The following is a 27972-nucleotide window of genomic DNA, read 5'->3' as shown; positions in this document are numbered from 1 at the left end:
GCTCAGCCCTGACTACAGGCCCAAGCCATAGACTCTTTGCTGCCCTGCCCTGATGAAGGGCTTGGGTTCATAACTTTTTGCTCCTTTGCCCTGATTGCTGGCTAGAAACCCTGCCCGGCCTGCTGTCCAGAGACACGGGCTCTAGGTTGCCTGGGAAATTCCCTAATTGTGGGTGACACCAAGCGGTGTAATGAGGCAGAGTGGCCTTCCACTGCAAAGCTACTACAAGGAATCTTCTATGCTGGGCTGGTATGAGTAATGTGGAACAAGTAAACAAACTGAAAGATCTGATGGGAAACTGTGTAAGGAGAAAAGGTGTTACAGGTTTGAAGGAATGTTTGATCTTTTTGCTCAGGAGTGTTTCTTAAACATATGTACAGATGCTGTAAAACAGTGTCTATGGGTCAAAAAAGGTGAAAACTATGGATGAGATGACTTCTCCAGAAGTTGATTCCGAGCAGACACGAGCATCTATTGTGAATAAACCACAGTTTAATTTTCTTGGAAAGCAGGGTTCTCTTTTACCCCATTCCTCTAATCCTCAACTCAAATCTCCTGTAAAATCAGAAAGGTCCAGCAGGTTCTACCATTGTAATTCCACTGACCACATGAGGAATAAATGCCCTGTGCTGGAAGGAAGCAGGCAGCATGGAAGCCATGTGAATGCTGCGACCCTGAGCACAGAAACTCCTCAGTCACGTGTCACTTATCATTCTGGGTTTGTAAAATTATCCTGTACACAATCACATATGAGGCACACCAAGGATGTTAGCATTAATTGCAGGGAAAACTTTAGGTGGGAAGATACAGGGGGAGAAGTTTCTGTGGTTAGCAGGGTATAGAGGAAGAAGGTGACACACTGCCAGGACAGATGGCAGAGCATCTAGTAGAGGAGGTCAAAAAATCCTTGTGCCTTCGGCTCAAGTGCACATAAAAATGTGTGTTGGGAAGCTGCATTATCAGTGTGGGTAGTACGGGCGTGGCCAACCTGAGCCTGAGAAGGAGCCAGAATTTACCAACGTACCTTGGCAAAGATCCACAATAATACATCAGCAGCTCCCCCATCATCCCTGTCTCTGTTCCCAGCTATTTGTGGGGTGCAGGAGGCTCTGGGGAGGGGGAGGAGCGAGGGCATGGCAGGCTCAGGCGGGGCGGGAAGGGGGAAGTGGGGGCAGAGCCTGTGGCAGAGCCAGGGGTTGAGCAGTGAGCACCCCCCTGGCACATTGGAAAGTTGGCGCCTGTAACTCCAGCCCAGGAGTTGGTGCCTCCACAATTAACCGCATATTAACTCCTGAAGAGCCGCATGTGGCTCCGGAGCCAGAGTTGGCCACCTCTGGGGTGGTAGAAAATAACCCTATTGAAATGCTAATTGGTAAAGAAAGTTTTCATCTCGCTTAGGCTATTAAAGTGTTTGCCTACAACAAGGATCGTTCTGCTGGAACCTCAGAGGGAAAGAGGGAATGTCCCAGGAGCTGCTGAAGGAATGAGACTGAGTCTCCTTGATTCCTCTGCAGCAGGGGGAAGCTGCATGGTCCCAAGAGCTGGGGTGGTTGAGACCAGCTCCTCCACTGCAGCTGAAGGCAGAGTCTCCTCAGGGAGGGAGAAGTGTGTATTACCTGTCAGAGAAAAAATGTCCAGATTACAGCTATACGAGGGACATACCCATTGCTAGGAAGCATAGGAAGATGTGTCCCAGAGGGGAGAACAGAGAAGGGTGATGGACTCCTAGAAATCGCTGGGGAGGTGGGTGAGACTTCCTTTAACACTGCAGCAGCAGGCAACAGCACCTCAGGAATTGAGAGAATGGAGAGCCTCTCAGTGAGACAGCTGTCCAGTCTGTTAGCTGTGAGCCCTTCACAACTGAACAGGGGACAGGTCCCACCCTAGAGAGCCAAGGGGTATGTGTCTTGGGGAGGAGGGCAGAGGGGGAATCTGGGAAAGGAATAGTAGGAGAACAGGAGTGTCTCCTCACTGGTCACTTGGGAGAGGATGCTCAGGACAGAATGGCTGATTCAGCATCTGTGCATCCAGGCACTCAGCCTGTGACTCAAGTTTTGAGAGGGGACTGTGTCACTGGCCTCCTGGAGGGGATCAGTCACACAACTGACCTCTTGGGGATAGAGGGAGGGGTGACAGAGGGTACCCCAATCCAGCTCTATGGCGTGCTTGTGAAAATGAACTGTCTCTTTAGAATCATAGAATCACAGAAAATTCAAAGTGACCTCAGGAGGTATCTAGTCAACTTCAGTGCTTAGAACAGGACCAACACCAACTAAATCATCCCAGCCAGGGCTTTGTCAATCCAGGCCTTAAAAACGTCCAAGAATGGTGATTCCACCATCTCCCTAGGTAACCCATTCCAGTGCTTCACCACCCTCCTTGTGAAATAGTGTTTCCTAATATCCAACCTAAACCTTCCCCACCACAACTTGAGACCATTACTCCTTGTTCTGTCATCTGCCACCACTGAAAACAGCCAAGCTCCATCCTCTGTGGAACCCGCCTCCAAGTAATTGAAGGATGTTATCAAATCTCCCCTAACTCTTTTCTTCTGCAGACTAAACAAGCCAAGTTCTCTCAGCCTCTCCTCATAAGTCATGTGCCCCAACTCGCTGATCATTTTTGTTGCCCTCCGCTGGACTCTCTCCTATTTGTTCACACCTTTCTGTAGTGTGGAGGCTGAAAACTAGACACAATACTCCAGACGTGGCCTCACTAGTGACAATTGCGGGGGCATAGGTCAGTGGTTTGAGCATTAGCCTGCTAAACCCAGTGTTGTGAATTCAATCCTTGAGGAGGCTATTTAGGGAACACGGGTAAAAATCTGTCTGGGGGTTAATTTTCCTCTGAGCAGAGGGTTGGATTAGAACCTCCTGAGCTCCCTTCCAACCCTGATATTCTATATTTAGAGGGGAATAATCACTTCCCTTGCTCTGCTGGCAATGCTCCAACTAATGCAGCCCAATATGCCGGTAGCCTTCTCAGTAACAAGGACACACTGCTGACTCATATCCAGCTTCTCATATCCTGTAATTCCCAGATCCTTTTCTGCAGAAATACTGCTTAGCCACTCTGTCCCCAGCCTTGAGCAGTGCATGGGAGTCTTCCGTTCTAATTTCAGGATTCTGCACTTGTACTCATCAGATTTCTTCTGGCTCAATCTTCCCATTAGTCTAGGTCACTCTGGACTCTATCTCTACCCTTCCAGAATATTTACCTCTCCCCCCAGCTTTAAGAGAGGATGTAGATCTGACTGAATAAATTGTTGTCTGTGAAAATGCTAATGACCCACCTGACAGAGAGGAGGAGGAAATTCTCTGGGCTGCTAAGAGACAGAAAGGGGCCATGACAGAGCTGCTGGTAGAAGGCACAATGCTTTGCCCAGAGAGCACAGATCACTGTCACAACCCTCTAGGAAAAGTGTTTGGAGTGGGGATCACAGGGAAATCCCAAGAGGGGAGAGTGGACTTTTTCCATGGGCAGAACCCTGGAGTGGGAAGCAGCTTCAGTGAGGGCTGGACAACATGCAATGTGCTCTTACATCTTTAAATGATCAGAGCCTTGAATACCAAGTACTCAGTGATGACCTTGAACTGAGATTCCTGAGATACTTGGTATCTAAGGTTCTGATGAGGTAAGGATGTAAGGGCACTTTGCATGTTGTCCCGCCCTCACTGAAGCTGCTTCCCACCCCAGGGCTATGCCCGGGGAAAAAGTCCACTATATATACAGTGATTTATATATCTGTTTAATATGTTATAGGTCATTGAGGCAGAAAAAGAAACAACACCAGCTGGACTGATATAAAATTGTGTAAGAATTGAAGGAAATGGCACCCCTTGGCTCATGGCAGCCTGCCCTAGATTGTCTCTTTGCAATTGTGTGGGTAGAAGTCCTAGGAAACAAAGGCAAAGAACTGATGATGCGACGAAATGGACTATAAATGGTTGCCGATGATTTCCACAAACTCTCCTGCAGTGAACTAAGGGGGGAGGTGTGATATTCTGTCCCCAAACAACCCCCTGGCAGCCCCATATTTACCATGGTGATATGATTATGGTGTGATTTTTATAAAATATATAAAATATGTGATGTATTTGTGTACATGTATCATTTTTGTACCTGATGTTCTGAAAGCAGGAAGGGCATGTGACCAGCTCCTGTATTCTGGACTCCATCTTGCGGCTGTTCTTTTCCAGTAACTGTCCTGGGGGCTTTTGCTTGGGAAAATGAAGCTCCCTCTACATGGCAGAAACTATAAAATGTGGAAGTGACATCATCAATGGGCCTCACTCCCCAAACAACTAAACACGAAAGACCTTAGAACCTGGGACTGAACTGGGGCTGTGGTCCCAGGCTGACGGGATTTCCAGCCTGTGCATGGAAGATTGGTGGATTGTTTGTACCATCAGGGTGAGACACTGTTTGATTCAAAGTCTAAACATAAAAGGGAAATCTGCTCAAGCTGATGTATTGTCCTCTCCACGTTCAGGGAGGGGCAGACTGGGAAATAAACATATAGCTATGTAAACACAAGACGTGAGAGGATTCAGCTTGTCTCAGACTCACAGTGTAAGTGGGGGCCCAGATTGGTTTGCCCCAGGGAATTCCTTTCCCCTTCGGCCCAGTGAACAGGCCCTGCAAAACCGTAAGTCCATTTTCCTGTTGTCATGTGGTCACTTACTGACAGAGAGACCCTGGTTGTGGAAGGGAAGTCAGGACACTTGGGTTCTGTCAGTCCGTGTTGGAGTGGCCATGGACAGGTCATGTGTCCCCGTGCCTCAGTTTACCTATCAATGAAATGTGGATGGTTTATCGTGTCTTTCCTTTGCTAGGTGTTTTGAAGATCCATCAATGAAAGGTCCTGCACAGTCTGATGATAGTTACTGATGAGAAGTATTGATCTCTGATCCCTTAGCAACAGCCCCATGTGTTTGCTTTAAGTGCTTGTGTCTCCTCTTAGTCAAGTTTCTCCAGATCTCTGTCTACTATCTACCCATCTATCCTGAGAATTAGGCATTATCCCTAATTTTCTTTATCATCAACTATAATTTTTAAATACATACACACAAACATACAGGGCAGCCAATTCCTCTCTGACTCAGCACAGAGCCCAGGAGTTTTCCACCACGATTTCAACAGCTTCCACCCCTCCATCAACCTCAGCCTGGAACAATCTACACGGGAGGTCCACTTCCTAGACACCACGGTGCAAATAAGTGATGGTCACATCAACATCACCCTATACCGAAAACCTACCGACCGCTATGCCTACTTTCATGCCTCCAGCTTCCATCCCGGACACACCACAAGATCCATTGTCTACAGCCAAGCACTGAGGTACAACCGTATCTGCTCTAACCCCACAGACAGAGACCAACACCTAGAAAATCTCCACCAAGCATTCTCAAGACTACAGTACCCACATGAGGAAATAAGGAAACAGATCAACAGAGCCAGACGTGTACCCAGAAGCCGCCTACTGGAAGACAAACCCAAGAAAGAAACCAACAGAACTCCACTGGCCATCACATACAGTCCCCAGCTAAAACCCCTACAACGCATCATCAGGGATCTACAACCCAACCTGGACAATGATCCCACACTTTCACAGGCCTTGGGTGGCAGACCAGTCCTCGCCCACAGACAACCTGCCAACCTGAAGCATATTCTCACCAGCAACTGCACACCGCACCATAGTAACTCTAGCTCAGGAACCAATCCATGCAAGAAACCTCGATGCCAACTCTGCCCACATATCTACACCAGCAACACCATCACAGGACCTAACCAGATCAGCCACACCATCACCGGTTCATTCACCTGCACATCCACCAATGTAATATATGCCATCATATGCCAGCAATGCCCCTCTGCTATGTACATCGGCCAAACTGGACAGTCTCTAAGGAAAAGGAGAAATGGACACAAATCAGACATTAGGAATGGCAATATACAAAAACCTGTAGGAGAACACTTCAACCTCCCTGGCCACACTATAGCAGATCTTAAGGTGGCCATCCTTCAGCAAAAAAACTTTAGGACCAGACTTCAAAGAGAAACTGCTGAGCTCCAGTTCATCTGCAAATTTGACACCATCAGCTCAGGACTAAACAAAGACTGTGAATGGCTTGCCAATTACAGAACCAGTTTCTCCTCCCTTGGTTTTCACACTTCAACTGCTAGAACAGGGCCTCATCCTCCCTGATTGATCTAACCTCGTTATCTCTAGCTTGCTTCTTGCTTGCTTATATATACCTGCCCCAGGAAATTTCCACTACTTGCATCCGAAGAAGTGGGTATTCACCCACGAAAGTTCATGCTGCAAAACGTCTGTTAGTCTATAAGGTGCCACAGGATTCTTTGCTGCTTTTACAGAACCAGACTAACACGGCTACCCCTCTGATACATCTCCCTTTGGGAAGGTTCCTTAATTGCTATTTACTCCTAAAGCTGGATAATTAGCACAGAAGTGGAGACAGGCTTGTCTATAGCCTGTTTACACTCAGATCCTCCTTTGTCCTCTAGAGGCTGAGAGAACTCCATTGGGATTACACAGAGCTATATTAGAAACTGTGCACATCATTTGTCGGCTGTCGGCGTGGGATGCTGCTGTTGGGTTCAGAGAGGTGTGGGTCACGGATACCTGAGGTGGATTCCTAAGGAGGACACTTCGATCTCAGAATTCACAGGTACCCATCTCTTGCTGAGAACCTCACCTGATTGACAAACCCTGTTCAACATTGGTGTGGTGGGACAGAGAGTAAGTCTGTGGTGCTCTCCGCTCTGCATAACCATGACACATCCCTGGGCCCTTGCCATAAGTGATGAGTTTGATAAAGAACCACTGGCCAAAATGTCACTGATTTCTGGGCACCCCTGCTCATCCTGCCTGATGGACTCCAGCCCCATGGTGGTGCATTTCAGTGGCACAGTGAATCCTTCAGGATGAAATATGTTAGTAGATGTGCAATACAAGGCCAAATTCTGAGACCATGGCACTTACTTTGCTCAGGCCCCAGTGAGGCAAAACTCCCCTTGGAGCAAGAACTGAATACAGACGCCAGGAGCCAACCCTGTGTTAATGCACAGACACTGTTGATTGCTCCTCTTGCATTTCAGGGCTCTGTCTGTTCATGGGGCAGAGGGACAGGGGGTGTTACCTGACTTTTATCTGCTGCAAAGCATGGAGTTGCTAGGGCTCCTCACTAGAACAATGAGAAATTTTCAACATGGGTAACATATACTTTCTATTAGCTTCATTCAAGAAGTCAACTAACCTGTTATGTCTGAAACTTTCAAAAAAAAATCTGCTCAAAGCAGACACCCAGAATGGGAAATTTCAGTGTAAACACCTGAAATTTGGCAAATTTATAAGCAACTGGAAATGAGGTCTTCTAATGGAAGGTGTCAGAGAAACTTAGCTAAAGGTGATGCTACCAGCACCACATACAATGGACAATACATTTGTGATTCCCATTCGTCTATGCTCTTCGCTCCAATAATGTCGGTAGCAAGGAGTTCTACAGAGCAAATATGAATTATGTTAGCAATTACCTTTTCTCAATTTTATATGTTCAGACTTTCAATTTAACTAAATGTTCTCTTGTTCATGTTATGAGACACATTAAATATAAATGCCTGATCTACTTTCTTTATCAATAGACCCGTAGGGTTTAAGGTCAGAAGGGACCATTTGAGAATTCAGTCTGACCTGCTGTAAAACACAGGCCCTAGCTATCCTTTGTGTTCACAGGTTTGTTTTGTCCTAGTCATCTAAGGCTGGTGGCTATTCACATGTCTTTGGAAAACCTCCACAGAAGGAGCTCCCATGACTTCCCTGGGAGTCTGTTCCATTGGCCTCCTATATTTAAAGTTAGGAAGATTTTCCTGAAATTTAATTTAAATCTGCTATGCTGGAATTTCAACCCATTGCCTCTTGTCCTGCTCTTTTGTGGTAAGACAGAAAAACTTTCCTCCACCTTTTTATGGCATGTTTGAATACCACTATCCTGTCCCCCTGTAATCTCCTCTTTTCCAAGTAAACATACTTGTTTCTTAGGTTTTCTCATACAGTTTGCATTCCATCCCTTGCATAACATTTGTTACTTGTCTATGGATCCTTTCTAGATTCTCTACATCCTTTCTATACCTTGGTGAGCAAAATTTGACACATTTCTCCAACTAACACCTAGCCCACACCTAGTAGAGGAATAAGATCTCGGACCATGACTTACATATTACAAATCTGCTAGTATAACAAAACATAGTATTTGCCTTTTTTGAAATATTTTTCCTAATGTCCAACCTAAACCACTCTTGCTGGAGTTTAAGTCCATTGCTCGTTGTCTTCTCTTCAGAGCTTAAGGAGGACAGTTTTTGTCCCTCCTTGTAACAACCTTTTTGGTATTTGAAAATTATCATGTCCCCCCTCAGTCTTCATTTATTCAGACTAAACAAACCTAGCTCTTTCAGTCTTCCCTCATAGGTCATGTTTTCAAAAACCCTAATCATCCCTTTCGCCAGTTTTTCCAGATCATTTTGAATGTGTATCCGATTCTGAAAAAGCTTGCAACCCCTCCCAACTTAGTATCATCTGCAAACTTACTAAGTGTTTTCTCTAGGCCATGTTCTAAATCATTGATGAAGACATTAATATTTTTCTGTCTAAATTACCCCCCCACCCCTCCAATCAGTTCCGCTAACAATTTCCCTCATCTTTAGGGAATTAGTCCTCTTGGAGCACTAAGTGTCTATCGATAGTACTGGTTGGGAACTGTCCATTTGACTGTAAATCAGTTTCATTTTTTATTTTCCTCTCCTATATCATATGTCCTCATCTTTGTCTCGTGTGTAAACTAAAACATCCCATATCTTAGGGATCTGAACATTGTTGTGTTTTGTCCACTGCTGGGAATGAGCAGGTGTTTCTCTTGAGCTGCTATCAATGGTGCCCAGGTCTTTTCTCTGAGGTATGTTCTAGTTGGGATGTTTCTCTCAGCACATATATTTGAAAAAGGTTTTTGTTTCTTTTTTGCCCTCTCTGATTTCGAGCAGCTGGATGAATGGGGAACTCCCGTCAGTATGGACTCACTATCCTGGCTCTCATTGCTTTAAGGACAATGATGGATAACCAGTATCCACACATGTGTTTCCCGATGGTGCCTCTTAAGGTTCCCCCACCACAAAGTGTAGAAATTATTAATGCTGGGAGCACAATACAAATATGGAATTGGATTTAGTAGGGTCATTGTTCAAAGTTATTTTCTCTGAATAATGAAAATGTCATTTTTCAGTGTGTGAAGAGCACTCAATCTGCTTCTCCCATGAGAACAGCCTCCACTACTGTATGCAGTGTCTCATATTAACATTGTCCCTCCATGCAGGCATTTCTACTGCGACCATTACCGGAGATCCTGGGAACACATAGAAAGTCAGGGGAGCATATGGTAAATCCAGGAGACACCCTTATGCCTCAGAGTTGGAAATTTTCTCCTATACACTATGTCAGATACTAACACAACCGACTTCACCAACCCCTCCACCTTCATCCTACTGGGCATTCCTGGCTTAGAGGCAGCCCATATATGGATCTCCATTCCCTTCTGTGCTATGTACGCCATAGCCGTGTTGGGGAACTTCACCATCCTGTTCATTGTGAAGAGGGAGCCGAGCCTCCATGGGCCTATGTTCTATTTCCTCTGCATGCTGGCTGTCACTGACCTGGTCATGTCCACCTCCACCCTACCAAAAATGCTGAGCATCTTCTGGTTCAATTCCAGGGAGATCAGTTTCAGTGCCTGCCTCACCCAGATGTACTTCATTCACTCCTTCTCAAAGATGGAGTCTGGAATCCTCGTGGCCATGGCTTTTGATCGCTATGTGGCCATCTGCAATCCTCTGAGATATTCCATGATCCTGAAAAACTCTGTTGTGGCCAAGATATGCCTGGCCGTGGTACTGCGTAGTGGAATAATCACATTACCCTATCCCTTTCTGGTGAGGCAGTGGCCATATTGCAGAACCAACAATATCCCGCACTTCTATTGTGGGTATATAGCTGTGCTGAAGCTGGCCTGCGCTGACATCCGCATCAATAGTTACTATGGGTTGTTTAATCTTATCTCGGTGAGTGGAATGGACATGTTTTTTATCGCCGTGTCCTATTCTCTGATCCTCCGGGCCATCTTCCGCCTCCCTACAAAAGATGCCCGGCTCAAAACTTTTCGTACCTGCATCTCTCATCTTTGTGCCATCTCAGCTTTGTACATCCCAGATTTAGTCTCCTCTTCCATTCAACGGTTCGGCCAGAATGTGCCACTTCATTTCCTCATTCTTATTACCAGTGTGTACCAGCTGGTGCCCCCCATGCTGCACCCCATCATTTATGGGGTGAGGACCAAACAGATCCGGGGCAGGCTGATCCAGCTCTTTACTCATAAAGAGACATAAATGTTTTCTCCTTGTGCTCTGGCTCTCAGATTGAGCTCCGTGCAGAGCTGGTTGGTTCATGTGATGGGGCCTCTTCCCTGAATCACTTCCTGGACAGACAGAGACATTAAACCCTTCCCTGTCCTTACTGTGCTGTGTCAATGTGATGAACTGAGCTATCAGTCTATGTACAGTACATTGGGTTGTAAACTTTCTGATTGATCTTAGCCGGGTACCTGAAATTGCAATCTTGCCTCATCTCTTCTGTCAAGCCTCAACCCTGCAGTGTGTCTTCTCCCCAATGTGCTGCCCCTGTCACTTACTCCTGTCTTCCCGTCCCCTTGTCAGCTGTGACCCAGTCATCTCTAAAATCAATGTGTTCTCACATCTTATGGCAAGTCACTTAACGGGCACGAATTCGTGTTAAAATGTAAACGTTTATTCTTAATTTGTTACTAACCATGTGGAGAAAGAGCCAGTCAGGGTCATAACAGGGGCCCAGCCAGACGATAATCATAAGTCCATGACACTGTCTGCCACTTTGCTGCTGGATGATCCTCATCCTTTCTGTTGGACACCTGTGATTTCATGGGTAAGGTGAAGCTCCCTCTCCAGCTTTGGGGAGACTTCTAGCTTGTCCTCTGGGCCACGAGAGCTGTTTTGGAGGAGTGGAGGGGAACAGGGAGGGAGGGCATCCTGGTCTACCAGTGGGCCCACAACTTCTGTGACAAGCCTTTCAGGTTGGCCAGTGATTGTTTCAAGGCTGGCTGGGGATTCTCCTGCCCATGAGGATCCTCCTCAGCCCTCAGAATGAAGCCAACCATCTTTAAACATTGAACACCAGAGGCTCTAGGGTGGTTCTCCATGTTGCCAGGTCCTCTCCTTTCTTTCTGATGTAGGGTACTATCAGGGTTCCCTCCCCACTCTGAACTCTGGGGTACAGATGTCGGGACCCACATAAAAGACCCCCTGAGCTTATAACTACCAGCTTAGGTTAAACACGTCTCCAAGGCGCAAATTCCTTTCCCTGTCCTTGGATGGTATTGTTGCCACCACCAAGTGATTTAAACAAACATTCAGTGAGGGGCCACTTGAAGCCCTACCCACCCCAAAATAGCCCTCCAAGTGCCTTCATCCCCTTTCCTGGGAAGGGTTGAGAATAATATTCCCCTCTAGGCTCAACTTTAAAGTTACAAAACCAGGAATATATCCCCCTCGTAGAATAAGAAAAATTCGCAAGATAAACGAAAAGATAATCTAATGTATTTCCTTGCTATTACTTACCATTTCTGCAATTTTATATGTGTCATTTCAGTAGAAGTTGGGTTATGTGCTTGGTCTCTCTCTTTGTCCTGAGAGGGGACAAAACAAAGTGAACAAAGAAGAACCCCCCCTCCCACCGCCCGATTTGAAAGTACCGGTAAAGGAGGGATTTTATGCTACTCTTAGCTGTATGTTTATGACAGGTACTCTGTGGTTTGCCTGCAGAAAACCCACATGGATCTAGCTGCCATGACTTGTTGGTGGCTGGAGTGGGAAGACCAGGTATATTGTAGACACCTCAGCATTCATTCGGCTGGGGTGGCCACCCTGTTCTCCCCCTATCTACAGCCTGAGATGTTGGGAGTTCCCAAGGCCGTCCCAGGTCACCCACTGCACCTCCAGGCCAGTGTGGAGGGGCTGACTTTGAATCTGTCCAATGTCTACGCACCGAATGCAGACCCAGAGTGGGTGTGTTTCTATCAACAGGTGTCTGCCATCCTTGGCACCTTGAATCCCCACTAGTGCCTGGTCCTCGGTGGGGATTTTAATACCATCTCTGGGGACCAGAATACTTAAGGATCATGAGCAGCCAGGCTGCTGCAGGCATCCTCAGAGAGATCGTTGATCATCACTTCCTGGTGGACATCTGCAAGACCAACACACAGATGACAATTCCTCCTTTACCTATGTAGAGTGTGCCCTTGTTGCTGAGAAGGCTAATAGCATTTTGGGCTGCCTAAGAAGGAACATTGCCAGTAGATAGAGGGATGTGTCATTCCCCTCTATTTGACATTGGTGAGGCCTCATCTGGAGTACTGTGTCATGTTTTCGGCTCCACACTACAAGAAGGATGTGGAAAAACTGGAAAGAGTCCAGCGGAGGGCAACAAAAATGATTAGGGGGCTGGAGCACATGCCTTATGAGAAAAGGCTGAGGGAACTGGGGTTGTTTAGTCTGCAGAAGAAAAGAATGAGGAGGGATTTGATAGCTGCTTTCATCTACCTGAAAGGGGGTTCCAAAGAGGATGGATCTAGACTGTGCTCAGTGGTAGAAGATGACACAACACGGAGTAATGGTCTCAAGTTGCAGGGTGGGAGGTTTAGGTTGGGTATTAGGAAAAACTTTATCACTAGGAGGGTGGTGAAACACTGGAATCGGCTACCTAGAGAGATGGTGGAATCTCCTTCGTTAGAGGTTTGTAAGGTCAGGCTTGACAAAGCCCGGCTGGGATGATTTAGTTGGGAATTGGTCCTGCTTTGAGCAGGGGGTTGGACTAGATGACCTCCTGAGGTCCCTTCCAACCCTGATATTCTGTGATTCTCTGTCCAGTTGGAGGTTGATTGGTTGAGCAACTTGTGGTCGACCGCATGTATATATTTTTTTCTGTCTTGCCTGGGCCCACTCCTCCAGCATTCAACCGGCACAGTTGTCAGCCCACCATTTAGTGACTATGATGGCCTCTTTCATCTTGGAGCTCACCTGGGGCTCTTCATCCTTCAGATCGCTCCACACATACTCCAGTAGGTGTGGGTCACCTTACTGCCTACTGCTCAGGTTTTCCATGAGCGGTCCTACAAGAGGGTGATTCCACACCTACGCCCTCACTGCAGGACCTCTGGAATTCTTGATTGGGCTCCTGTCCTCCGGCCCCCCTCACTATCACAACCCAAGCCAGCTGAACAACCTGCATCCATTTCATTTCTGAATTCCAGTTTGACACAACTTTACATGCTCATGCTCCACACGCTTCACTTCATCTGTTACCCTGATACCAAGTGGAGAAACCTAGTCCCATCTGCAGAGGGTGAGGAATCCGGTGTTCCAGAAAGTACTCCATCCTGGTCCCACGGTCCACTGGGGATATTGGTTGGTGGCTCCTTCATGGAGCCATGAGCACAGGCATGTACGTGGCACAGTTCACCCCCATTCCAGATGCCTGCCCTATTGTGGCATGAGGCAAACCCTGGTGCACGCCTGTCTAGAATGTGCAAGGTTGCAGCCCCTATTCCAACTCCTCCACAACTTCAACAGGAGGTTCTGGCTGCACTTTTCCCCAAACCTTTTCATATCTGCTCACTGCTTTAGCTCAACATACAGGATATGGCCTGCAGGTTGCTTTTGTTACAGGTGAAATATACTCTAATATTAATCTGTAAACTTATTAATAAAACAAATAATCAAACCCATTAGAAATGGCCAGGGACTTGGGAATTAGAAGTGACAGAGAGAGGGAGGCATGTGTGTGTGTGGGGGGGGGTGAGTTACAAAGGAAGGAGAGACCTGGACCTAAATATACCAGAAGAAAGGAGAAAGAGAGAGAGAGAGAGAAAGAAAGAGAGAGAGAGAGAGATGTTACAAAACCCACTGGAACAGGGACTCCTTGTCTCTGCCGTTCTGGGGAGCACTTTCCAAGGTACACAAAAACTCTCTCCGTGACCCCAGACAGGCACCGTGTGTTCCAGAGCCCAGCTCAATCAGGTCTGGAACGAGAGCACTTGGGGAAACACAGATGTCAGAGGAGTCACATATGGGTGAAGAAAATATCTTGTGGACACCTCCCTGGCCAGGGCCACTCCCCATCCACATCTGTGTAGCAGCTCCAGGTTTTGTGTCACAGCCCCACTCAACCTTGTGAAGCTGAACAGTCACCAGCCAAGGGTGTTTGGGCGGATAATTCAGACCCTGGGTCTGTGTTGGAGCAGATGGGCATGTCTGGCTCAGCAAGACAGGGTGCTGGAGTCCTGAGCTGCCAGGGCAGGAAAGCAGGAGCAGAGGTAGTCTTGGCACATCAGGTGGCCGCTCCCAAGGGGGGTTCTGTGATTCAACCCATCACACCTTCAAAAACACAGAGACTGGATGAGTCAGAAGAAGCTGGGGCAGGCGAGAGGGACAAACATGGCAGTGGGGACTCTTTGGTTTCAGGGCTCTGGCTGCAGCAGAGAGAGATTCCAGCTGGAGGAGAATCCAGGAGATCCTGAATGCCCTGGAGGGCTCTGATGAAATCCCAAAGATGCTCCAGCATGGTGAGGACACAGAGGCAGGGAGTGGCGTCCAGGTGTCGTATAGTGATTACCTGGATCTGGGTATCCTTTGTGCTCTCTCAAGTAGAGTAATTATTTTAGGAATCTCGTTTGCAAGACCTGGGTCTGTTCCTTTAACAGTCATGTGCCCCGAAAGAGAGAAACTGGAAACAGAGTGGGCCCAAGGGGAGCCCTGGGAAGGGTGGGCTGAAGCAATGGGAGAGTCTGGGGCATCCAGGCCAAAACTGCCCTCAGAGTCTCTGCTACCAGATGGAGGTGCAAGAATGGAAGCCGCCCCACGAGAGTGAGCCTAGAAACCCAGAACCAGCGAACACCTGAATCCTGCTCTGACTCAAAATCAAGTGTCCAGTGTGTGGGACCCAAACAGAGCCACCTACCAGGTGTCCAGCCACAAGAGCTTGAGCAGGGCTGTGACAGCAAACGTGGAGCTGCTTCACAGATGCTAGTGGACTGTGAGTGGAAGGGGAGTGGGTCTGGGCAGGGAGGTATCCCAAGATGTTCTCTTCACCCAAATATGACTCCTCTGCCCTCAGTGTTTCCCCAAGTGCTCTGGTTCCAGAACTGATCCAGCCGGGCTCCCTTGGAGGAAATTTTTCTGCAATATACGGTGCCTGTTTGGGCTGAGAGAGAGAATTTGTTTCGTCCTTGGAAAGTGCTCCCCAGAACGGCAGAGACAGGGAGTCCTTGTTCGAGTGGGTTTCATCCCGTCTCTCTCTCTCTCTCTCTCTTTCTGGGAGTACCGTTTTGGGGTCAGGGAGTGGATTTCTCTTCTCCCTTTGAACTTGCTCCCCAGGATGGAAAATACAGGCAGTCCCTGTTTTAGTAGGTTTTATCCCATCTCTCTCTCTCTCTCTCTCGGTGCATTTAAGTCCATTTCTCTGTAACTAACCTCACATGCCTCCCTCACTCTGCCAATTCTAACGTGCATCCCACATTAGGTGCCAGTTACAAACGCTGAAGGGGCTGTTATTGGCTTGACTTCAGTGTCAACTGCAGGTGTAGCCCTGGGAATCGCTCCAGCTCAGAGCTGATCTGGCTGGGTGTAGCGGGGTGGTCCCCCTGCTCCTTCCCTTCAGGGCTTGGAACAGCCCAGGAGGGGGCTGGGGCTGGGGCAAGAAGCCTGGGCTGATTGGGGGAAGCAGGCTCAGCTGTGGCCATGCCCCAGTCAGGCCCAGCTGGCCCCTATAAGAGGCAGTGAGCCAGGAGCCCAGTCAGTCTCCCTCTGGCTGTAGAGGGAGAAGGGCCTGGCTGCAGGGAGCTAGACACAGGGTACCTGAGTGGAGCAGGGCTGGGGACAGGCTGAGGAGCTGGGGAGCTCCAGCCTGGAAAGCCCCAGGCTGCGGCCTAGCACAAGGCCAGTAGGTACTGGGGGTTGCAGAGGGCAGCCCCTGGGTAGGCCAAGGCAGCAGGTCCAAACCCCTTTCCCTGTGATGAGTGGCTGATACTGAAGCCTGCCCCAGGGCGCGGGGGCTAGATGGAGACTGGGCAGTAGCCAAAACTGAGGCGAGGTGGGATAGTGGTTGGGGGTTCCCTAGGGAGGGGAGACCCAGACTGGTGGGGTACTGCCAGGGGGCAGCATCCCAGTTAAATGGCACCGGGGTCCAGGGAGGGACCCGGGGGCCAGAGGACAGGCGGGTCACCACCCTGCAGAGGGCACTCCTGGCTGGAAAAAGAGCTAATTCCCTGAGAGGCCAGCAGGAGGCGCCACGGGGGTGAGACCGCACGTCTACACTGGGCAAGGAGCCGTGTCCATTACTCTGGTTATTCATCCAGGCAAAACGAAGTCCCTGGCCATTAACGTCATGAATCAACCTGCTTCTTCAAACTGTAACTGGATCGGTATTAACCTCTCTGTGGGGTAGCTGAGCATGTGGCAGATTCATAGGCAGAGCTCGAGGTGGCTCGAAAGATGTGGCACTTGGAGAGCAGCAGCTGCTGCCCTGCTCCCTTCCACAGCCTTTGTGGGATGCCGTGGAGCTAGGAGGCCCAACCCTCTTTCTGCTCAGTGCTGGTCATAGACCCTTTACCACCCGCCCTGACTGAGGGCCAGGGGCTCAGAACTGACTGTTTGCTGCTCAGCCCTGACTACAGGCCCAAAGAGGCAATACTTCCCCTCTCGCAAGCACAGAGTCTCAGTGTAGCAGAAAATGTTTAATAACATGAGATAAACAACATAGCATTAAATTGGGAAAACACCTCAACTAGGCCGAGTCCTTTTCCCTGGGATCTTGAGTCCAGCAACCCCCAAATCACCCCAAGACTCCAAAGTCCAATTCCTCAAATGTCCCAAGAATCCAGCAACTCCAAAATCACCCACAGTCCCCAAAGTCCCACAACCCAAAGGTCTCTGTCCCGGGTCACTGCAGCCCCAGAGTTCAAAAATCTATCCGCAGGGGTTCCCCCCACCCGCCAGCCTGGGTAGAATGGGGCACCTTACGTGGTCCGGGGCCGACTGCCCTGCCTCTCCGTGGGATTCTGCTTCCACCTTCCCAACGAACTGCTCAGCTCTGCTCCGTTCTGCCAGCTGCTCTGCTCCACCAGCCATCCCGTGATCTGCTCCAGCCGTCCCCACAAACTGCTCAGCTCCCCTCGCTCCATGGGCACTCCAACTGTCCCACAAACTGCTCTGCCCCACCAGCTGCTCTGCTCCGCAGCTAGTTTCAGGCTCCCCCACTAGTTAGCACAGCTCTTTAGTGATTTCAGCTCTTAGTGAGTTCAGCTCAGTGACCTGTAACTTAGATTCTAAAAGGAATCAAAAATCAGCTCTGATAGTCAACACTGGACAGAGGAGGAGGTGCAATTAGTGCTTCTGGCTCACACAAGGAGCCCACTCCCTTGTCTAGCGAGTGCCACTCAATTGATGGTGAGAGTCCCTGTCACAAAGCAGTTTCACAGTTCCTCATCCACACAATCAGGGTGACAACACTCCACTCCTCCCGCCCCAACAACAAAGAAACTGGGGATCCCACAGCTGCCAAAGCAACCATCCCAGGCTGCCGTGGGCTATGCCAAGAGGGGTGGGTGTGCCTATGCAAACACGATCAGCCCCTGAAATTCTTTTCCACACTTGCCATAATTCACCACCTGATGTCAGGGCAGAGCTCATCCTGACTCTGCTTACACCTACATGTACCAAGATCACCTCTGGAGTCTTTTTTAAAAATCAGCATCACATTAGCTCTCTGCCAATCATCTGGTACAGAGGTTGATTTAAGTGATACGTTACATACCATGGTTAGTATTTTTCCACTTTGATATTTGAGTTGGTCCTGGGGAATTATTACTGTTTAATTGATCAATTTGTTCCAAAAATCTCCTCTAATGATACTTCAATGTGGGACAGTTCCTCAGATCTGTCCCTAAAAAGAATCAGGTGAAAACCAATGCATTTATCCTCCCTACAATAGCTTCATCTTCCTTGTCTGCTCCTTTAGTATCTGAATTGTCCAGTGGCCCCACTCATTGTTTAGCAGGCTTCCTGCTTCTGATGTACTTTGAAAAAAAAATGCTGTTAGTTTTTGTGTCTTTTTTTAGTTGCTTTTCAAATTCTTTTTTGGCCTGCCTAATTATACTCTTAAACTTGACATGCCAGAGTTTAGGCTCCTTTCTATTTTCCTCAGTACCATTTAACTTCCAATTTTTAAAAGATTTATTTTTGCCTCTAACCACCTCTTTTACTCTCGTGTTTAGCCACAGTGGTGTTTTTTTGGACATCTTACTGGGATTTTCTTGTTGTGGTGGTTATTTAGGGGGATATATTTCGTTTGAGCTTCTATTATGATGTTGTTAAATTATTTCCATGCAGCTTGCAGGCACTTCACTCTTGTTATTCTTCCTTTTAATGTCCGTTAACTAACGACCTCATTCTTATGTAGGTCCCCTTTCAGAAGTTAAATGTTACCGTGGTGAGCTTTGTTGGTATTTCCCTCCCTACTAGGATGTTAAATGTAATTACATTATAGTCACTATTACCAAGTGCTGCAGATATATTCACCTCTTGGACCAGACCCTGTGCTCCACTTAGGACTAAATCAAGAATTTCCTCTCCCCTGGTGGGTTCCAAGACTAGCTGCTCCAGGAAGAAGTCATTAGTGCTGCCTAGAAATGTTCTCTCTGCATCCCGTCCTGAGGTGACATGTATCCAATCAATACAGGGATATCCCCTATTAGTATTGGGATCCCCTATTAGTATTGGGATTGTTTGTTATTGTAACCTCTCCAATGTCCCTGAGCATTTCACAGTCACTGTCACCATCCTGGTCAGCTGGACAGTAATATATTCCTACTGCTATACTCTTATCCAAGCATGGAATTTCTATCCATAGTCTATGGTTCAGTTTGATTCATTTGAGATTTTTACTATATTTAACTGTCTCTTTCTTTCACACATAGTGCCACTCCCCCACCAGCATGGCCTACACGGTCATTTCTCTACCTTTTGTGCCCTGGTATTACCCTGTCCCATTCATTATCATCAGTCCATCACGTTTCTGTGAGGCCTGCTATATCAATGTCCTCATTTAATACCAGCCACTTGAGTTCACCCATCTTAGTATTTAGACTTCTAGCATTGGTACACAAGCACTTAGAAACTTTGTCGATATTTAGATGTCTGCCTTCATGGGATGTAATTGAATGGGACTTTCTTTTGTCTGTTTCTCTTCAGTCCCTACCTGCACTTATCACCGTCTATCCTCTTCTCTTGTCTAGGATATAGAGTATCTCCTTTAATAAATCCTTGCCTAAGAGATTTACCCTGGCTCTTGGTGGATTCTCCATCACTTGACAATTTTTGAATCACGATTAGCTGTTTTTTTCTAAAAGCTCTGCTCTAGGAACTATTGTGGGGCTGGTCTCTGGCCTGTGCTGTACAGAGAGTCAAACTAGATGATCACAATGGACTTGGACTTGGAATCCATGAATCATTCTCCTTAGGTCCCCTTAGGTGGAGCCCATGGGAACCCCAGTTCTCATTGGACAGTACTAGAGAACAGACCCCCATGTGGCTGTATCTTCCCTGCCCTGTCTTGATATTCCAAGGAAGCTGGTGCATTTTTCCAGTCCAACCCCCCATCCCCACGCCCCCACCCCCCACAGACACACACTGGACTCACTACAGCTAAGCAAATGAAGCTCTTCAAGTTCCACTGAAGTCAAGGCACTTTGCTGAAGTGGGGACCTCAGTAAATAACCTGCTGGCTGTAACCTTGGTCCTTCTTTGTCCATCTCCTATGCACCGCTGTTTGCCCCTGCCCCCTGCCGTGTGCCAGGCTGGAAATTACATTGCCAGCCCATTGGCACAAGGACCAGGGTCTAAATCTTATCACTGGGGGTTAGTTGCCTAGACACCCTTTGAAGATATAGGCCCATGTTACTATATCTGATCCTGGCACATTTCTCCCTGAGGCCCTGCCCCCACCACTTCTCCCCAAGGCCCTGCTCCCATCCTGCCCCTTCTCCCTGAACCCCTGCCCCCATCCCGCTCCTGCTCCCCAATCCCCTGCCCCCACTCGGCCCCTTCTCCCCGAGGCTGTGCCTCCATCCTGCCCCTTCTCCCCGAGTCCCCCACCGCACACTGCCCCTTCTCCCCAAGGCCCTGCCCCCTCCCCACCCCACCCCCATGGAGGCCTGCATGTACCTTAAAAATAGCCTTGGTTTAATGATGCCCCCACTTGCAGGTCTAGTACCCAGAAAAAGTGGATGATTGTCACCTAAACCTGACGAGAAATGTTATGCTGAGTTTTATATTGCCTGCTCCGACCAGAGTACAGCGTACTGCCAAAGACAACGGCAACGCCTGGCAGGTTGTGTCAGGCAGACTTGTAGCCCATGAAGGGGTACCTGCGTGCACTGTCTGCCTGGCGCTCTCTCACAGACGCACACACACACACACGCTACACAAGGTAGGTTGTGCATCAGCAGACATGTGGCGTCAAGCGAGCTGGGTCTAGGCTCTGCTACTGACTTGCTGTGTTGTCTTGGCCCAGTCAGCAAATTCAGCAAAAATATTTCTTTTGAAAATTTGGACCAGCTCTAATAATAATACAGGAATGGCTGTTGCTTTAATTCCCAGATTTATCAAAAATAAAACTCCACAACTCAGTTTACTTTTATTTATTTAAATTCTACATGAAAAATAAGAGGGTTATCAAGAGGTCACAAATGTGTTGCACACAGAGCAGTTTGTACTATATAATTTCAGTATCATTACCCTCCAGAGGGCAAAAATCTTGAGTCAGGTCCCATAAAAATCGAGAGATTGTTTCCAAAACCATGATTTAAAAAAAATAATAATAATAAATTTGGATTCTGTTTATTCACCTTCTGGGTTTTCAATCTTTAAGATGCACTTGGGTCACATATTTTCTTTTCCGAACAACCATGAATGTCAGAAACATACTTATTGTTGTCATGGAAGCTGAGAGTCTCATATAATCACGTGACTCCAGCAGTTGAGGCTTTGCATCAAATGTAGCGAATCTCCTGATAAAATGCAAGCATGGGCAATGTTGTGTGAATGTGTACAGAAAATGGAGATATCCTTAGTCATACTGAGCAGAGAATTGCTTAATCAGATTTTCTTCTGAAAATTCTCCTCTCCCTGTCTCTGAATTGAACAGTGCCAGGGTGGAAGATGGTGGCACATAAGAAAATAAGAATGGCCATACTGGGTCAGACCAAAGATCCATCTAGCCCAGGATCACATCTTCCGACAGTGGCTGGTGGATGTTGACAGACAGACACCTGGTCTGTGGAACAGCTCCTGCCTGATTCACTGTGGTGTTACTCCAATTTAATGCCACTCTCCAAGGGGTTGTGCTGGTGAATGCCATTCCAGAAGGCTGTTTGCGATGTTATGAGTCTAATCTAATATCTCATTGAAGAATAACAGGGCCAGAAAGAGTTAATTAACTCACAGACTGACCTGACCCATGAGTGACCCTTAAGGACTGGTTAGGAAGATATGTAAATGAACAGAGCTTTGAAATGTAAGTCTGCATTGTTAGAGATCTCAAGGGCAGATGTTTGCTCAGGGCTTGTGATGTAAGCAAACAAGTCTTGTCTATTGCTATAACTTTAATTCAAAGATCAAAAAAGGAATATTAACATTTGTGATGATACTTGAGTGAAATGGTATTATTGTCTATGTGGCTCTTTGAAGGTTGTGGTAACCTGTATCTGAACTGTTTAATGGATAAATTACCCTGTGCTAATTGCCAGGATGTTTGGGAGAAAGAATTAAGCCTATTGTTTTCTCAGGCTGAAAGGCTGCTGGAAATGTATAAGAACCCTGGGACACAATCCTACTTCATCTCAGATCTGCTTTGGGTTTCAAGAGGGGGAAACCTTAAACCATAAGGATTGAGATCCCCAGTCATTGACTAGAGTAACCCTGAATATGGACATTGGACTATAACCTATGGACTATTTCTAAAAGGACTTTTGGCAACAACAAGCTCACTTCTGCCATGTATCTGAACCTCAAGAATTGAATTAAAATCTGTCTGTATATTGATATTTTAACCAACACTCTCTCTCTTTTCTTTTTTAATAAATTGTAGCTTAGTTAATACAAATTGGCATATAGTGGTTTTTTGGGGGGAAGATCTAAGTTATAATTGGACTTGTGTATGTGGCTGATCCTTTGGGATTGGAAGAACCTTTTCTTTTATATGATGAGATAAGATTTTCAGAAATCATCATCTTATTTGACAGGTGTGTCTGGATGGAGGCCTGAGGCTGGGCACTTTAAGGGAACTGCGGGGTTTGGACTCTAAGTGACCAGTGAGGTGCTGTAGAAGCTGTTTTGTGCTGGTTGGTAAATCTAAGTATTGGAATAACCACCAGTGTTTGTGGTTTGTCTGCCCCGTTTGGTCTGCAGTTCACCCTGATTGAGTGACCTCAGCTGGCTCCCATGGGCAGCACCGTCACAATGTTATCAATGAAAGACTGATTCAAAGGTTAGAAACCCTGCCGCCTAGTGAGAGACTCACGGAGCTCAATCTCATTAGCTTAGCATAGAGAAGGTTACGGGGTGACTCCGTCACAGTCTCTAAGTAGCTACACGGGGTGCTGGGGAGGGGCTGCAGGGAGCCAGGGTCTTGCCCACCTCTGATGCCTGCAGTCCCTTTGTGATGTCAGGACCCGCCTGGTCCTGGCCCTTTATGATGCGTCACTGGAACAAACAGCCCCTCAGGCGAGATCCAGCCACAGCAGCAGCAGGGAGTGTAGTGTCTCCACGCCCAGTGCGTGTCCAGACCGTCCTCCCCAGCATGTTTGACGCGGGAGTGGGGATCATGCAGAGCTGGTTCTGTGCCTGCTGGGACAGCTCCTGGGTGTTGTACACCTGCGTCCTTCTGCTCCTGGTCATCTGCGTGGCCATGGCGACGCAGCACAGCTTCTCCTGGAGAAGCAGGATGGTAGGAGGACCCCCGCCCCAGCTCCCCTTCAGCCATCCTGCGCTTGCCTGGACACAGCCCCACGGAAGGGAGGGTGGGTGGGTGGGTGGGAGCGCCCGAGGCCCCCTGTTCTGACCAGGCCCCGTTGGGCTGGTGGGGCACATCCGCAGAGAGAGACAGGGCCACAGACAGAGCTCGTGGCTCCATTCATTGGTTGTCCTTACGGCTCCAACCACCAGCTAGTGCTAGAAATGCCAGGGCTCTCCCTCGTGGTCCCAGGCTTCCCGGCACCCCTGGCACTAAGCCGGCTCTGGCCAGTTATTTCCCTCTGCTGGGGGAAGCTGAACAAACCCTCCCAGCTCCCTCCCAAAGCCACAAGCTTTCCTGCGTCCCTGGCCTCCCAGCCAGCCAGGGAGAGGGCAGGCAAGAGGTGGGGGGAGAAAGGGGGAATCCAGGACGGATCTTTGGACAGCCATTGGGTGTGGTCAGTTGGGGATCCTGCCTTGGATCAGCTGGGGAGCTGGGCTCACAGGTGGGAACCAGGGGAGACGGGGTGAGAAGAGGAAGCCAGAGCACATTGTGAAGCCCAAGGGCCTGGTCCTCATTCGACTCATAATACCGGGGGCAGAAATCACCCCCCACAAGGGTCAGACCCAGGGCCCACAGACAGCGAAGGAGGAACCTGCTGCCCCTCCCCCCGGGTCACTCTGCGGCTGATGCTGTTTCGGCTCCGGGCAGGGTGCCCAGCCGGCTACAGAGTCTGTGTTTGTCACCCAGCTCCCCAAAACAACCGGGCCTTGAATGGCTCAACCAGCCCCAGCCCCTGAACTAACGTCCCAGCACACGGTCCTGCCTGGGCTTCCTGGTGCCGGGGTCCCCAGAGCCCCGGGGGCGATGCGGCAGCTCCTACAGCCTCGGTTTCTTGAACAGTCTGTAATCCGCAGCTCAGCTGGTGCCAGAATGGGGCAGCCTGGAATTCAAGGGGCTGCGGGAGTGCCAGGGGCAGCCTGGTGCCCAGGCAACAGAAAGGGGAGCCCGGGGCAGTCCCTCCAGCCTGTGTTCCCTGGCGTATGGCCATGGGCTGCGGGGGGGAGGGGCGGTGGTGAGCCAGGGACCCCTGGGCATGTGGTTGGAGAGGGAAGCCCAGGTTACCTGGCTGGGAGGCTGCAGAAAGAGGCCACTCCGGCTCTGTGGCTGCCCCTACCCAGAGCTAGGGGGCGATTCCCAGCTGGCATGGGGTTCTCATGCTAGCTCTCACCGACTGGTGGCACGGGCAGCCGGAGCCGTGGCACAGGCTAGCTTCCCCCGTCCGTACCCATGACAGCCAGACGGGTCTCTCCTAGCCTGTGCTGCTGCTGTGCACGAAACCACGCTTACATCTCTGGGTTTAGCGCGCTAGCTGGAGGGGGTGTAGCATGAATCTGTCTGTGTGAGCTGGGAATCACCCTGCCAGCTCCAGGGGCAGATGGGGCCCATGCGTGTGGGTCCGGGGGCAGCAGAACATCCCAGACACTTGGCGTAAGCTGGCTCCAGTGGGGCGCGGCTGCAGAGGCCGTGGGCACAGCCTGGCCTTTCTCCCAGGGCCCTGCTGTGACTCTGGTGTGGCGATGCCCCGATGTCGGGGGGTGGGAGATCCAGGATTGTTCCAATGACACTTGGGTGGGGAGCCCGGGGCATGGCCGAAGGAGCCTGAAGTTCTCCAGCTGCAGGAGGTGGAGGGAAGCGTGGGCACCCCTGGCACCGGGCTGAGCTGGGCGGGAGGCTGTCACTGCACGGCCTCAGTCTGGGTACCACGTAACTCTGCCGCTTCCTTGGCTCCCGCAGGCTCTTCTGGTCAGCAGGCTCCGGCGGAGGGGGACGGAGGACGAGGGAGAAGGTAAGGCCCTGCCTCACGCTCCCCGACAGCTCCTGGGCTCAGAATCCCAGGGCTTCTCCCAAACCCTCCACCCTGGCCCAGGGGTCCCACACGAGGCCCCCCAGGCTTGGCCTGCCCCTGGGGATGGGAGCAGGAGCCAAGGTGCTGACTGGAGTCGGGATAAGCTGACATGCTGCTAACGAACCGTCGTCTGGGGGCTTTGCAGCGATGGAGGCAAACACCCCATTGTCTGTCCCCTCTGGCAGGTTGTCCCCATGTCCTCCAGGCCATGCGCAGGCTAATGGTGAGCATCGGGGGGAGTTACCTGCCCTTCCCAGAACAGGGCAGCTTTGCCAGCAGGAGGCACTGCCCACTGCCCAGCAGATCTTGTCTTTATTTCAGCCCGTCTGCTCTGTCTTGGATAGGGGTGTAGCCCTCTGGCACTCCGTTGCTGTGCATCGTACCAGGGCTTGCAAGGCCAAGGCTGCTAGGTGCCGCCAGCCCCTGACATTTGCCAGAGAGATTTCCTGGGATCCCGCACACTGGCGAGACCCATTTCTGCAGGATGGGGCACCGGCTGGGTTATTTGCACCAGGACCATGTGCCATCCGGGTTTCTGGTACTGGGACAGCGCACCGGCCAGATTCACGGCCCTCGCACGATGCCCGGGCTGGTTTCACGGTGCTGGGACTTCACCGTGGCCAGGTTCACAGCACTGGCAGTGTTGGAGAGGGGGCCCGGCGTGGTGCTGGCGGAGTGTTTCATCGGGCTCCGGGCTCTCACAAGCTCAGCATGCCTGGTTCTGGAGCAGCAGCGCAGAGTGGCCTGGGGCCAGGGCACTGGAGTGAGGGGGCCGGGGGGCCATGCCCACTGACTTTTGACTGGCTGTAAGGGCGAGCAACAGGAGGCAGGGCGTGCAGAGAAAGAGCAAGCGGGGGGCAGGGTCTTGGAGGGAAGCAGTGGCGGAGGAGCGGGGCTTGGTGTGGGGGCGAGGCCTCGGTGGGAATGGGTCACAGGCGGGCGGGGCACTGGGAGAAGGAGTTGCACGGGGCAGGGCCTCGGGGTTAGGAGCAGTGCGGGAATGGGGATTGGGGCGGTACAGGTGGGTGGAGTCACGGTTCGGGTGCCCGTGGACCCCGCTATGTTCAGGCCCCATCTCTCCTCAGAAGCCCTCTCTGCTGTTCTGTTTTAGGTGCAAAGAAGCAACGGGTGAAACAGCCGCGTGAACGGCTGTGCCGGGACCCCCCACGCCACGCTCGCCGAGCCGCCAGGCGCCGCTCCATCCGCCAGCTGCTCTGTGACAACTCAGACTGTGCCCTGTGCGACGAGGCGGCCCGGCAAGCCGAGCGGCTGGTATACACTGATAGGGTCAGCGCGTGGGTCCCTGCCGGGCCAGGGTCACCTCCTACTCCCGCCTCCTACTCCGCATGGATCTACGAGCCCTTCCCTCCAAGCCAAGCGGAACATGGCTGGGTCGGGAGTTTCCTGAGCAGAGGCAGAGCAAGGAGCCCCCAGGCCGCTCCCCAGAGGCAGGCGCATCGCCCCGATTGGGTGCCGTTTCTGGCCAAGTCCCCAGGCGGGACCAGGATGTCAGGGCGGGAGGCCAAACGGCAGCGAGACCAAGAAAGCACGGCACCCAGGGTTATGGGGGAAGCTCCGCTGTCTCTGGCTGGGAGACCCCCGGCGCGGGTCAGCCCTGGAGCCCTGCGTGTGCCCGGCAGGCTGGAATTGGCCGAAGCGGAGACCCCCTTCCTCCAGCGCGACGTCAGGGCCAGTCTCGAGCGGCACGTCCAGGTGAAGAGGCTGCAGCACACCCTGGGGCTGCCCTGCACCCTGCAGAGCGCTTTGAAAATCTTCATGCCCCCAGCACCGAAACCCATCGCACGCAGACCCTCGGGGGCAGGCAGGGTGGTGACGATGCCACAGGCCCTGCCCTTCCTGAGCGTCGCCTCCAGGACAGAGCTGGAGCGTCATCTGCAGAGGATGGTGCATCTAAAGAGATGGGGTTTGCCCAGGAGGATCCAGGAGTCCCTGAGGCTGCTGATGCCAGCCACACCTCCACACCCCCGGCTCAGCCCCCTGCCGTCTGGGAGATGGGCTCCAAGGGGGCCAGGCCCAGTGACGAGGGCAGCCCAGACGCCCGGCCTCAGAGCTAGAGCCCCAGCCCAGGCCTCCCAGGGCCCCGCCAGAGCGTCCAAATCTGCACCCGGCTCGCACTGCTGCAGAGACACCCGGGAGCTGCAGGGGCACATTGCCAGGAAGGGCTTGGAAATCAGACTAGGCGCGCTGCCCGCCGTGCTGAGGAGCTCTCAGAAAATGGCTGCCCTGGGGCGCAGAGACTTGCTCCTGCCTAAACTGATCCCCCCAGGCTGCAAGGCCCCCCTGGCCCGCCACCGGCTCTGCCCCCTGCTCAGCTGCAAGGCGGGCAGCGTGGAGCTCAACGTGAGGCACAAGCACATCCAGTACCTCTGGGCTCTCCCCACCCTGTACGCGGAGTCCCTGGCCAAGATGGTGCCCTGCCCGCCCATGCCACCCGCCCCCCTGTTCCCCTGGGTGTGGCCATAGAGTTCTGCCCCCTGGAAACCCCCTTCATGGCCCCTGAGGGCCGGGAGCTGCTGGAGAGGCATGTCCTGAGGAAGCGGCTGCAGCACGAATGGGGCCTGCCGGGCCTGGTGAGGCGATCGCTGAGGTGTTTCATGCCACCCCTGCCCACGCACCCCAGGCCCAAGGGGAGCGACCGGCCGGCAGCCATGGAGCTCCGTGTCAGCAGCGGGGCCCCTCCCATCCCTCTGGCCACCAAGAGGGAGCTGGAAGCCCACATCCGGCGGAGGGTGGCCGAGAGGAGGTGGGGGCTCCCCAGGAGGGTGCAGGAGTCCCTGCAGGGCTTCATGCCCCCCACGACCGCAGCTCCGGGGACACATCCAGACACGCAAGGCAGAAGGGCCAGCCGGCCGCTCGGGGCTGTCAGCGAGAAGGGCTCCAA

At 50.8% G+C, this 27972-nt stretch overlaps 1 protein-coding gene across 1 annotated transcript; it reads left to right on the top strand.

Moving 5' to 3' along the window:
* The first annotated feature begins 9840 nt into the window (after positions 1–9840).
* LOC123363025 (protein FAM205A-like) lies at positions 9841–27554 on the top strand. The gene is made up of 4 exons (XM_045003681.1): positions 9841–10228; positions 22878–23155; positions 24959–25010; positions 26182–27554. Exons 1-4 carry the CDS (start codon positions 9841–9843, stop codon positions 27552–27554), a joined length of 2091 nt encoding a protein of 696 aa, XP_044859616.1.
* Positions 27555–27972: the final 418 nt, after the last annotated feature.

The sequence above is a fragment of the Mauremys mutica genome, chromosome 1, assembly GCF_020497125.1.
Source record: "Mauremys mutica isolate MM-2020 ecotype Southern chromosome 1, ASM2049712v1, whole genome shotgun sequence".
In the NCBI taxonomy this organism is placed as follows: Eukaryota; Metazoa; Chordata; order Testudines; family Geoemydidae; genus Mauremys; species Mauremys mutica.
This window is presented reverse-complemented; position numbering and strand designations above follow the sequence as displayed.

Excerpts from the sequence above, each read along its gene's own strand:
- LOC123363025 (XM_045003681.1), top strand. The coding sequence starts at position 9,841 with ATGGAGTCTGGAATCCTCGTGGCCATGGCTTTTGATCGCTATGTGGCC. Across the intron at positions 10,229-22,877 it reads TGCCCGGCTCAAAACTTTTC|GACCCGCCTGGTCCTGGCCC; the intron begins GTACCTGCATCT and ends TTGTGATGTCAG. Across the intron at positions 23,156-24,958 it reads TCTCCTGGAGAAGCAGGATG|GCTCTTCTGGTCAGCAGGCT; the intron begins GTAGGAGGACCC and ends TGGCTCCCGCAG.